Below are 13,492 nucleotides of genomic sequence, written 5' to 3'. Positions count from 1 at the left end.
TATATATATATAGATATATATATATTTTAAATAGAAAGGTAGTTGCGCACTGGTAATCAATAAACACTAAAAAGAAACTACTGTAAAATGAATGCTGCTGCTGCTGTCACCTAAGTGTTCCCACAAAAAAAGAAGATAATAAAGTGAATGTGACAGCGCTGCATATATAGTAAGCTCAAAATAATAAATATAAAAATCAACATAGGAAAAATAATAATCAATGAAAAACATCCATGTATGAATACAGGTGAATAATGCTCAATAAAAAACATCCAAATATGTGTGACAATTCTTCTGCTAAAAACCAAGTAAAACGAAATACAAGAAAAAAAGGCTGTTTCCACATGCTTCACTGCTCTGCCAACAACAGTGCTCCCACCCAGTAGTGTATTTAGGTTTTGTGCTGCCCTAGGCCTGACTAAACTCGTGCACCCCCCTAATTTAAATATGACCCACCTCCTCCTGTCAAGGCCACACCCCTTGCTGTTTAAGACCCGTTCTGAAATTTTCGAGTGGGGACACTACTAGTTCTGAGGGCCTTGGGGGGGGGGGGGGGGGGCAATGGATTCCCTTAATTTGCATAGATTTCCTCTTACTTCCTGTTTGGCTATGGGGCAAGAAGTGAAGGGAAATCTCTGCAATGGGACAGGGATGGTAACATGGTAACAAATAGACTAACAGGGGCTATAGCACTCCCTTATTCTATCCAAAACAAAAAAAAAGTGTTGCCTATAGTTCTACTTTAAGCACAAATTTCTGATAATTTTATGGAGAGGACTAAGAAGATATAACCATATCAATGGCGCAGCAGAAAACATAGCACAGTGAGGAAGGTTTGTGGTCCAGGATGATAGAACAGTCAAAATTAGAAGGAGCGCCCCCCCCCGCCCACAGTTGTGGAATGCCGGCCGCCCGGAAGCAGTGCGACCGCTTTATGGGGGCGCTAGACTAATTTGCCTCTCAGCCCAGTCCACCCCATTAGACTGGCGCTACACTAAAAGTGTAGCGCAAGACGGCAGGGACTCTTTTCATGCTGCCCCCCCTGCAAAGTGCTGCCCTAGGCCTGGGCCTTGTCCGCCTAGGCCAGGATACAGCGTTGCTCCCACCACCGCATGCAATGCTCGCTCACCTCACTGCAAGACCCGGCAGGGGGTCAAACACACTTTTGCACACAGTGCACCTCTCCTATGGGGAATGCTCCACAGTGGTCCCGGGTAGTTCCTTATGGTCCCTCTAGATAGATAAAGCTCCACAGCAAATGGAATGACCTCCCAGTGAGCTGAATCAACTTAGGCTCCTCAGTGTTTGCCGGTAGTTCCACAGCGACATATAAAAACAGAAATGCTTCCAATAGTGCAGCACCAAGGGGATTAAAAATAGAACCTCACCACCCCAGCTAATATTCAGCTCACATTTATTTAAGGATATAAAAACATTGATATAAAATCCATCAGGTGTATCTAACTTGTTGCGACAGGTTTCACTGCCAGGCTTCACCTCTACTAGTTACGCCACCTCCCACGTGGCTTCATCTGGAGGAAATTACATATATATTTTTTACTCTCTGCAATAAAACATATCCAATAAAAAAAAAAGAAAGAAACATGTTTTTCAATATAGGCTAAAATGTACCGTATTCTGCTAAATATTTTTTGTAAAAAAAAATCCCAATAAGCGTATACTAATTGGTTTGCGTGAAAGTTATAGTGTCTACAAATTATGGTGTATATATACTGGATTTTTTTTTTTTTTTATACTAGTTATGGTGGTGATCAGCAACAAATAGCATGACTGTGATAGTATAGCAGGCAATCTGATTCTGACATCACCAGTGACACTAATACAGTGATCAGTGCTAATAATTAACACTGACACTATACTAATGACATTAGCTGGGAAGGGGTTAACATCTGGGTACAATCAAAGGGTTAACTGTGTGCCTAAAAATGCTTGGTCTGTTCACTGTGTACTGATTTTACTAAGGGATGTGCTGGTTTTTATTCCCTGCTTTGCAGGGAAACAAAAACCAGCACATCCCCGCTGTCAGGACAGAGCTCTGTGATTCTTACAATCACAGGGCTCTGTTCTGGCATCTGCTTTGCCAAACGGAGGGTCCCGGCCATCACCCATTGGCCAGGACCCTCTTGATTGGCTTGACCTTGCACCCTCTACCCAGGAGAGCTGGATCACGTTTCAGATTCGTGATCCAGCGCAGAGAGGCCGCTTTGTCTCTGTACTTTTAAGTGAGGCGGTCGGCAAGCAGTTAAATAATACCCACCCATCTGTTTCTGGTACCTTGTCATGATAAATATACAGTTTGATCTTGTCAAGGTAAATGTATAATTACTTCAGTTCAGCTAAATAGACCAGCTGAAAGTTAAACACCAGCTAAATATCAACTAACAGCTGTTCTTCTACTGGAAAATACCAAAATCCAGAGAGAGAGAATGATTAAACCTTTTACTGTATACTGTATAGATGCATTTTAAACCAAGTAATATTACTTATAGTGGAATTTCACTCTCTCAATCAACATTGACTATTTTAATCCATATGCTGCTAGCAAGAAATTCTAAAGGGGGGGGGGGGAGGGATTCAAAGTGATATCTCAGCAAAACAAAGCTTGGAGACATATTTTATGAACATTAAAAATTGTTCAAATAGTTTTTGGTCTGTGGTGCTCACATTCAGTGTAGTTCTGCTTTAACAACTTGAGTACTAGTCTGTATATATCCCTTCTTTACCAGGTCATTTTTTGTTTTCGGTGCTATATATAATTCTAAAAGGATTTTAAAATAATTTTGCAATCATTTTAATTAAAGTAACACTAAACTCTGGTTTAAAAGGAAAACATTGCCAGTACTTTCTATTGCTCTCAGCCTCCTCCATATCTCCAAATTAGTTTTTTGGTTGCTGTAATTCATTGTTCTGTTAGAAGGTGGTTATGTGTTGTTCTCCATGGTCCCACCGTAAGACCCCATACACGCTATTCGATTTTCTGCAGATTTTTTGTCTTCAGACTTACCAAAACCATATAATATGAGGTCAAACCTTAAGAGTTTCAATTTGTATGTAATCAGGCAGGCCCTTGCACTACATGGTTATGGTAAATCTGAAGACAAAAATCTGCAGAAAATCTAATAGTGTGTATGGGGCCTAAGTAGGAATGGAGCCATCCTCACTTGCTAGCTCTCCAAACTATGGAAATGTAATGTGCATAAAGCAGTGCATGTGACCACAACTAACGTGTACTACTCGTTTCAAACAAACAGAAGTGAGGGGGAAAGGAGAGATTTAAAAACTTGTGGAAGCAATTTGGTCTCATGCACACTGGACATTTTTGCAGATGCCTCTAGAGGCAGCAAGCATTTTTTTTGCCTAGAAACTCCCCTCCATGTTAGCCTACAGCAGTGTTTCTCAACCTTTTTTCAGTTGAGGCACCCTTTAAAATTATGGACCATCTCAAGGCACTCTCCAAAATTATGGACAGTCTCAAGGCACCCCTTTCTAAAATATAAAAAACGATTCTAATAGCTTTACATATTACATCAACATCCACACACGTAGGACACCCAACATTAGAGATGATTTAGTCTTCCAAATCCAATACACTTTTGCACGCTGGTACTGACTAGTATTCCAATGTTTCTCCTCTCCCTCAGTTTTTCTTCATTGCTCCGCTAATGTGGCCCCAGAGCTGATAGAGAGGGGCAGGAGAGGGTCATTGGATGTTAGAACGCTGGCGGCTAGATGGGCATAATGGTGCACAATGAAAACCTGTGGCTTTGTGTAACTAAAAAGCAGGCTTCATCAATCTTCTGGCTTGTATACAATTTTGGGGTAATTTTTAGGCATTGCAAATGCCAAGGCACCCCTGAAGAAACCTCAAGACACCCTGGTTGAAAAAGGCTGGCCTACAGTATGTGTCAATGCAAGAATTAAATTTTACAAAAAAACCTGGAAGCTGATTGGTATCTATGCAGGGTTCGGTATCTCTGCTGCACCAGATTTTGCACTCTCCAGCTTTAGTAAATCAACCTCATAGGCTTTTAGTAGCGTTTAGTGACAACAGCTTTTAGAGGCAGGAATAAAAAAAAAAAACACTGCCAGTGCATCCAGGAGCAGCAGAGTTTTGGCAGAAAAAATTATTGATGCTACTAAACGTGTCTAAACGCTAGGCGTATTTACTGCTTCTTATTCTGGCCAAATGAAATTAATTAGTGCCTGAGCTCTTGACGCCTGTAAACTCACCTAAATGCTTGTAAAAGCTTTAGACACTTTTACAAGCTTTTTTTTTCTGCCAAAACGCTGCGGCCAAACCATCCTGTGTGTCCTTACAAGGAGACAAAAAACACAGAAAGAAATTATTTAATGGAAAATAGGTCACAGGGCCTTTAAGTAGTAGATGTGTATGGATGAATTTTGGAGAATAAGGATATAGTTTAGCATATGCTCCCTTCCTTCAGTTCTCCTTCCTCCTTTTCCTCCACCCTGAGAGGAAGAGGAGGGCTGTCAAATGTAAACAGAGGCAGTGTTTACATTTATGATCACTGTGATTTTCCATCACAGCGATCACAAGGAACAGAGCCATTTTGATTGGCTCTGTGTAGTTTGCCTGTCATCTGTATGTGTTTTTTACAGCACTGATGTCACAGGCAGGAGTCTGGCTCGGAGACCAGTAGCTATAGCCATAGAGGGACTCCCACCGACCAGCATGATTGATATACAAGCAGGTCACCCTGGCAAATAATGCAGGTTCACCTGAGGTGCAGAGTCTAAGTACTAACTGATGTTGACAAGAGCTCCTGATGCGTGTTAGTACCAGGTCACGGTCCTCAGGATTGTCCCCACCAGGAGGAGAGCAAGCTGGGGTCCGATAGCAGATATAGCAAGTAAGGATCAAACAAAAGCATAGTCAGTAAACAAGCCAAAGGTCAGTAACAAGTGGTCGTAGGTAGGGATCAAGCTGAAGCGTAGTCGAGAAACAAGCCAAGGGTCAGTAACAAGTGGTAGTAAAGATACGGACGGCAGCAGGAAAGATAAAAACAAGATATCAGCTGGAGAGAACACAGTAATCTGGCAAATAGGAAGTGCAGAGACATGGCTTAAATCAAGGAATTGTCCAGGGTCCTATCCAGCATTCCAGGTGGCTAAGCAAGAGGAGACGCTGCCTAACACAGCAGAGATTCTGGGTTCAAATCCAGGCTCTGACAACTGTTTATAAAGGCACTCAAGAAATTTGAGTCCACCTACCTGCCATTTTTCCGCAATAGTAAGGTAACCACCATATACATTACATAAGCAGTTATTACCTTCAGTAAAACTACTGTACATGTTAAAATGATCAATCGCTCTGGAAAGTTAAAATTAAATATAACTCTTGGCTCTGTCCCTTTCCAGTCCACCCCATTGATCAGTTAGATTTCCTTCACATTAAAGTACAACTAGGGAGGCTTCTGAGACGGTGCTAATCTAGACTATTACAGGAAAAGCCGAGCTGTGCACATAACTTCTGACGCCTCTCTAGACCACTTGATGGCTTTGACATATGGATTTCATTGAAAGTGAGATCTGCCTATGCATTTTTGGCTTTGTTTTATGTCAGGTTTACTCAAAGTATTTAATTTACTATCGTGGTAGAACAAAAATAGGGGCTTGCAGAATTAGGTTGGACACACTCAAATAATGTTCAACATCTCATTACCTTACTGTGACAATAAAAACTCTGTACTGAGGCCATAGGCAGCATGTCTATTTCCCGTGCAACATACAGTATATTACCGTACACCTCTACAGCCTCACCTCCCTACAGCTGCCATGGTAACATACATACTGTATATGGAGTGAAGGTGTATAGGGACAAATCTTAATGCTCGTAGATATAAAAGATGCAAATGAATGCTGCTGTGTAATAAAAAATAAATCATTAACATGTATTGTTTTAAATGTAACTGCATTTGGCTCATTACCTGCCTCTTGCAAACCCCTGTCCAGCAACACCCAGACTGGGAGAGAAAGGGGCAGCACTAGTAGCCTGTTTAGGTGTGCTACATGCATGTGCTGTCATGGAACAAGCTGGCAGGTGGAGAAAGCAGAGTGAGCAGAGGGATGACCTTACCAGTCTGGCAGTTGCTTGTTCAGGCTGGGGGCAGGAAGATGGCACCATTCTACTCCTAAGCTATAACAGAAAATTATGTCATTTTCCTGGCTGCGCTGTGACAGAGCTGTGTAAGTCTTAGCACTTAATGTACAGGAATGCAAACTCTTTGGGAAGTTACTTTATATATATTTTATCTATGTATTTAGACATTTGCCTATAATTCAGCTTTATTGATACTGGATAGGACATAAACATCAGAACCAGAAGCAGTGATAATAAAAATCAACTCAGTATCTTATATATCACATTATTCATCCTTACAGGACTGTTCCGAAGGAATAAAATTGGGTGCAAACAAGTTCCAACAATCAGCCAAAAGATCAAGCAGGATGGGAGCGCGTACAAAATCAAGGCACATGAAGAGGTAACATTCCTAGCTGCTCAAATACATTTTTGGCCCTTTAACTTATAACCAGTACTTAAAGTAGTTGGGAACATACCATGTAATAGACCCTTTCTTATACAGTTTTAACTATGCAGGCACCATATCTGCTTTTGCTTAGTTTCTTAACCTATTTACAAGGTTTATTGTGACAATGCAACTCTCTGATAGTGGGGCAGGGTTACAGGACACTGTACAGACATACAGTGTGCCTGTATTCTCTAGCCTGTTAAGCCCAAGGCAAAATGCAGGCTGTGCTTGATCAGGGGTGTGTTCAAGGGGAAGACTGTGATCCGTTGGGGGTGTGATGGCTGAATAAACTATCCAATACAGGCATGCTGTGTGTCTGCACATTGTCCTGTATCCATGAATCTCCAGAATCATCACAGGTTTCCAGGAAGTGAATGTGTCAGGATTATTAAGAGTAGGCTAGAAATAACTGACATACAATGTGAAACTGAATTTATGATTTAAAATTTTGACTATCCCAAGCAGTACATTCTGGGTTAATAGAAAAACTTACTGTCACTGAAATCATATCACAAAGATCCATTTTTAAATTTCTATGCTAGCCAAGAAGATAATAATTGGGCCTCTCCTTCACTCTCGCTACACCTCTTACCTGGGCCACCTCATAACCTCCCATGTTTTTCAATACCACCTCTACGCCAAGCACACAAGATCTACCTCTCCACTCTCCAGCTCATTCCCTCAATCTCCTCGTGTATCACAAATTTACTGAGCAACATACAGTATTAATAGGGATGTCACATCATTTCCTCAAACTTAATCTGTCTAAAGCTGAGCTTGTAATATTTCCTCCTCCCTGATCACCCCCACGTGATTTTACCATTGAGATCAATAGCACAATTATTGGTCCCTCCACACACGCCAGGCTGCTAGGTGTAATCCTGATCTATGACCTCTCCTTCGAGCCCCACATCCAATCACTGGCTAAATCTTGCCACCTTAACCTCGGTAACATTTCCTGAATTCACATCTTCTTAAGTACACAAAAACTTATTCACTCCCTGGTTATGTTCCGATATGACTACTGCAGATCCTTTCTTGCTGGCCTACCTCTAAATAGGCTGTCCTCCCTTCAGTCTATCATGAATGCTGCTGCTAGACTTATACACCTTAATAACCGATCCATTGCAGTTGCTCCTCTCTGCCATTCCCTTCACTGGCTTCCACTAGCCCAGTGTATAAAATTCAAAACCCTATCCACAACATACAAAGCCATCCATAACACTGCCCACAGCTACATCACCAGCCTTATCTTGAGATATTGCCCAAATCATCCACTCAGCTCCTCCCAAGACATCTTGCTCTCTAGCTCCCTCACCATCTCCTCCCATGTTCACCTTCAGGATTTCTCCAGATCCTCTCCCATCCTCTGGAGATCCCTACCCCAGTATCTATGGTTAGCTCATACCCTGTCCACCTTTAGTCGATTCTTTAAAACTAATTTATTCAGGGAAGCCTACCCCACCTCTGCCTAAAAACTGTATATACTTTGGCCACCTCCTCCCCTGCAGCTATTACATTTTGTAGCACCTCCATCTCCCTTTAGATTGTAAGCTCCATGAGTAGGGCACTCCTAGTCTTCTGTATTGAACTGTATTGTAATTGTAGTTGGAACTATATACATCCTGTATAATATTATTAATAATGTGAACAAAAGAAATGCAACAGATTCCTCCATGTTTGCTAAACCAAGGTAGATGACGGAATCTTCTCTGCCAGCTATTGTATTTAGCAACCAGCAGTACCTGCGGCTTTTGAATATCCAAACATTGACTGCATCTGATTGGATGCAGTCATTCTATGGTTAACAATTTTCCATCCAGGGAACTCTCTCTAATGGAACCAAGATAGCAGTAAAAGACATGGGTTTTAACCCCCTTCCCACTTTATCCAAAGCAAAAAAAAAAAAGCTTTTTAGCTTGACATACACTTTAATTGCACAAACTATCTTAATATGTACAAGTAATAATAATAAAGGTAAATCTCTCTAACAAATCTCTGGGTAGCAGTGAAAACCAGACAGAGGTTGTTGATATACAGTTGCAATAAAAAGTATGTGAACCCTTTTGGAATTATATGGATTTCTGCACATAAAATGTGATCTGATCTTCATCTAAGTCACAACAATAGACAATAACAGTCTGCTTAAACTAATAACACCCAAAGAATTAAATGTTACCATGTTTTTATTGAACACACCATGTAAACATTCACAGTGCAGGTGGAAAAAGCATGTGAACCCTTGGATTTAATAACTGGTTGAACCTCCTTTGACAGCAATAACTTCAACCAAATTTTTCCTGTAGTTGCAGATCAGACGTGCACAATGGTCAGGAGTAATTCTTGACCATTCCTCTTTACAGAACTGTTTCAGTTCAGCAATATTCTTGGGATGTCTGGTGTGAATCGCTTTCTTGAGGTCATGCCACAGCATCTCAATCGGGTTGAGGTCCGGGTTGAGGACTCTGACTGGGCCACTCCAGAAGGCATATTTTCTTCTGTTTAAGCCATTCTGTTTTTGATTTACTTCTATGCTTTGGATTGTTGTCCTGTTGCAACACCCATCTTCTGTTGAGCTTCAGCTGGTGGACAGATGGCCTTAAGTTCTCCTGCAAAATGTCTTCATAAACTTGGGAATTCATTTCTCCTTCGACGATAGCAATCCATCCAGGCCCTGACGCAGCAAAGCAGCCCCAAACCATGATGCCCCCACCACCATACTTCACAGTTGGGATGAGGTTTTGATGTTGGTGTGCTGTGCCTCTTTTTCTCCACACATAGTGTTGTGTGTTTTTTCCAAACAACTCAACTTTGGTTTCATCTGTCCACAGAATATTTTGCCAGTACTGCTGTGGAACATCCAGGTGCTCTTGTGCAAACTGTAAACGTGCAGCAATGTTTTTTTTGGACAGCAGTGGCTTCCTCTGTGGTATCCTCCCATGAAATCCATTCTTCCTTAGTGTTTTTTTACGTATCGTAGATTCGTTAACAGGGATGTTAGCATATGCCAGAGACTTTTGTAAGTCTTTAGCTGACACTCTAGGATTCTTCTTCACCTCATTGAGCAGTCTGCGCTGTGCTCTTGCAGTTTACAGGACGCCCACTCCTAGGGAGAGTAGCAGCAGTGCTGAACTTTCTCCATTTATAGACAATTTGTCTTACCGTGGACTGATGAACAGTAAGGCTTTTGGAGATACTTTTATAACCCTTTCCAGCTTTATGCAAGTCAACAATTCTTGATCGTAGGTCTTCTGAGAGCTCTTTTGCTGCGAGGCATCATTCACATCAGGCAATACTTCTTGTAAAAAGCAAACTCAGAACTGGTGTGTGTTTTTTATAGGACAGGGCAGCTGTAACCAACACCTCCAATCTCATCTCATTGATTGGACTCGAGTTGGCTGACACCTCACTCTAATTAGCTCTTGGAGATCTCATTAGTCTAGGGGTTCACATATTTTTTCCACCTGCACTGTGAATGTTTACATGGTGTGTTCAATAAAAACATGGTAATATTTAATTCTTTGTGTGTTATTAGTTTAAGCAGACTGTGATTGTCTATTGTTGTGACTTAGATGAAGATCAGCTCCCATTTTATGACCCATTTGTGCAGAAATCCATATCATTCCAAAAGGGTTCACATACTTTTTATTGCAACTGTACATATTAAAATCACATCCATTTTTTTTAAATCAATCTAATGATTCAGGTAGAATTAGTTTTCATGGACGTTGTTTCACATTTTCACAGCTCTTACTGTAAAGAATATTTTCCCTATGTAGAAGTCTCTTTTAATGCAGATACATAGAGTGCCCCTTGTCATCTTCAATAATCTTAAAGTGTATTTCCACTTTTGCAATTAAATTGGAAAAAAAACACTACATGTTTGTTATTTGCTCTCATTCACACAGCTTACCTAAAAATAATTTAAAAAAATTCTTACTTTTTCTAGTTGTTTCTTTGAAGCAGGTGTAGACCTCTATATGCTTGGAGGCAGAATTGTGTTTAGCTATAGTAAATCAGTGGCTGACCCAGGCTGGGGGAAAGGGTTAAATCCCGCAGGCTCTGTTCCTGGGCTTTTGGCCATAGCCAGCCCACCTGTGCTATAAAAAGTGGGACTAAGGTCCAAGGGTTTCAGTGGGTTCCAGTATTACCTGTGAGTGGAATAGTTTGGTGCTGCTAAAGGCACTAGGGTTTTCGGAAGACATCCAGGCATGGACAATGCCATAATAGACTCTCACCTCACTGAGGTATGCCTGGACAACTACCCTACTATAGTTAGGTTTAAAGGAAAGACAATGTTGATATTGAACTGTTCTGCCACATTTCTTCAGTAAAAGTTACATTAACTGTTATTAGCCTAGTCTGAAGTAACTCAAAGGGGTGAATGTGGGTCCTGGCATATAAAAAGAACTGTAAAGCACAGAGGGGTATGAAATAACAATCCTACAAAAGACCAACTCAGCAAGACAAGGAGGAAGAGTGAAGTTGCTATAGGCAACCAAGTAGAAGAGCACGCTACAAGCAACCTGTTAGGCATGATACCTGGTAAGGTAATGAGTCCTCTGGTAGTGAGGGGGTCGGTAATCTGGCTTCTTCTTGAGCAGTTGGTTTCCAATAGCAACTTGTTCCGAACCCACGTTATGGAGATCTATGGCCTGGTCACGAGGTACGGGAAGTAAGGAGTTAGTGGGCTCACATGAGGTCCGCGCTATGTGCTCGGCGAGACCCGATTCTGTTACTGGGAGTGAGGTAGCATAGGTACGCTGGATTGGTGGAGTGGGCGCAGGCTCAGCACATCTCTCCTAATGCAACATACATCAGTTACCGTGTTTAGTGTGTTAAGCTTGCGTCTATCTAGCAAGGTTACTTTGTGGTATAAACAAGGAAACTGAGACCTGTGTAGTGTGTAAATGTGCTTTTACTGAACAGAAATGCTGTACATACAAAACTATTACAATATTGGGAATACAAATCAAAACTGACAGATATCTATAGCAAGATGCCTAGCAAATAAGCAGAAACGAGGGTCTGCAACAGTAGAAATACACTTAAAAAAAGTTACTGTGTGCTCGTGATCTCCGTTGACAACTAGGACTCAGGCTTCTTCTTTAGGAGATCAGGTACCTTCTTCTTGGCTGATTACAGATTGTCCTTATTTTGGTCTTAAGGCATGATGCAAGTCTTCTGGTCTTACAGACTGTCCTTGGTTCTAATGCTTGAAGAAGTCCCTCCAGCTTATGCCTGGCAACCTTTATATAGCTAAGGTTGTTTCGCATTACAACCGACTAACAGTCATTCTTTCAGTTTGACTGACCCTCTCTTACCCGTTTACCTTAGCTATAGAGACAATAGCCTATTCAAACAGTAAATCGAATACAACAATGGTATCTACATTCCCATTGTATCCAACAGCATTTGTTTGAAAAGTTCTGTGTCTGAATGCTGTTTCAGTCTGATATAAACTATGATTTTTTTTATTATAACACGCAACACATTCCGGCCTTGCTCTCCACAGCTCTTGCGGTCTTCCATCATTCTGTCCATCATGTAACCACTTTACTCTGGTCTACCTATGGATCAAGTCGGAGACAGCCTGTGGAGTGGAAAACAGAGCGGATTATCTGTTCCTTCTAAAAATAGATCCCGGTCCTTCAGCTACAATCTCTCCTCTAACTGGCTTCTTGCCTGGATATCTGACCAACACTTTACCACCTGCCTGTATCCACTTCTGACCCTCCCAAAGAACATTAATAGGGAGGAGAAAAAATATACTGATATTTCCCAGAAGATCACTGCTGTTTATTTTGGAAGGTTTGATGTTATGTAGCCTCACTTTCCACTCTTTCTGAGAAGTATCCACTAACCAGTCAGAGTCCCATCCACTGTCTTGAAGCTCATCTGCCAATGCAAATATAAGTTCAAACCTTCCTGCCAGATTCCCTCTCATTCCTAGATAATCTTCAGTTTCAGATACGTCACTCTTGGTTTCTATGTCATAGGAAGCAGTAACATGGTATCTATTAAGCCCTGTTCTTTCAGCAACCTTACATAAATACTGAACTCTGCACTCCAGCTGTGTAATCTGTGCTCCAGCCCCTACCATCCTCTCATATGGTGTGCTTTTGGCTATTGGCCTAGAATTTAACAACATGACTGCCTGTGTGAGGACCGGATCCCACTGTCAGAAACCATGAAATCAGACCGAGACAGAAGTACAGTTAAATCACACTTGTTTAATAATAAAAGTAAAAAGAACAAACGTAGTCAAAACATAGCCAAAGTTCAGTAACCAGAACGGATAGTCAGCCAAGCAGAAGTCAGGGATCAAGGTAGTGGAACAGCAAGCAGGATCTGGAGCCAGAAGGGATGTCAGCAAAGCCAGTCTTTAAACAGGAATGCAGGAGATAGTTTCTTGTGATGTGACCAAGGCGAAGGCAGAGCTCCTCTGGACTGGACGGCTTAAGTAGGCAGGACTGACGAGCAGGATCATCAACAGCTGGGTAACTGTGGAGAGAGATGGGAGCTGGCAATTAGCCGACAACTGAGCGGCCAGCTCAGAGAAGGAAGGGATGAACCCAGCCATGACACCCACCCCCTTAGTGTATGTGTGGGTGTAAGCTTGTGTATCTGGTCCTTCAATAGCTGCTGTATCTTTCAAGCAAACCAGCTGCCTGTGGATGGTATGGGATGTGGCACAACCAGTACACTCCAGAATCTTTGGCCCATTGCTGTACTGTTGATCCAGTAAAGTGTGAGCCATTATCACTTTGGACTTGTTTGGGACCACCATAAGCAACGACAAGTTTATGGAGCAGATGTGGCGTTGTGGCTTGATCTGCATGTTTGCAAGGATGAACAAGCAAAAGTCCTGAATAGGTGTCCACTGCAGCACAACAATATCTCAGTCCATTGTTTCCCTG

At 41.7% G+C, this 13,492-nt stretch overlaps 1 protein-coding gene across 4 annotated transcripts in view; it reads left to right on the top strand.

Annotated features, from left to right (window-relative positions):
* The window catches only part of ZNF831 (zinc finger protein 831), a 216,170-nt gene that overhangs the window by 61,471 nt on the left and 141,207 nt on the right, over window positions 1-13,492 (top strand). For all 4 annotated transcript variants that reach the window (XM_073607550.1, XM_073607552.1, XM_073607551.1 and 1 more), the window contains one exon: window positions 6,424-6,524. In XM_073607550.1, the coding sequence (XP_073463651.1) occupies window positions 6,424-6,524 (101 nt within the window). The remainder of the gene's footprint in view (window positions 1-6,423; window positions 6,525-13,492) is intronic.

The sequence above is a fragment of the Aquarana catesbeiana genome, linkage group LG12 (genome assembly GCF_042186555.1).
Source record: "Aquarana catesbeiana isolate 2022-GZ linkage group LG12, ASM4218655v1, whole genome shotgun sequence".
Lineage (NCBI taxonomy): Eukaryota > Metazoa > Chordata > Amphibia > Anura > Ranidae > Aquarana > Aquarana catesbeiana.
The sequence above is the reverse complement of the archived record's forward strand: the minus strand, read 5'-3'. Positions and strand labels throughout refer to the sequence as shown.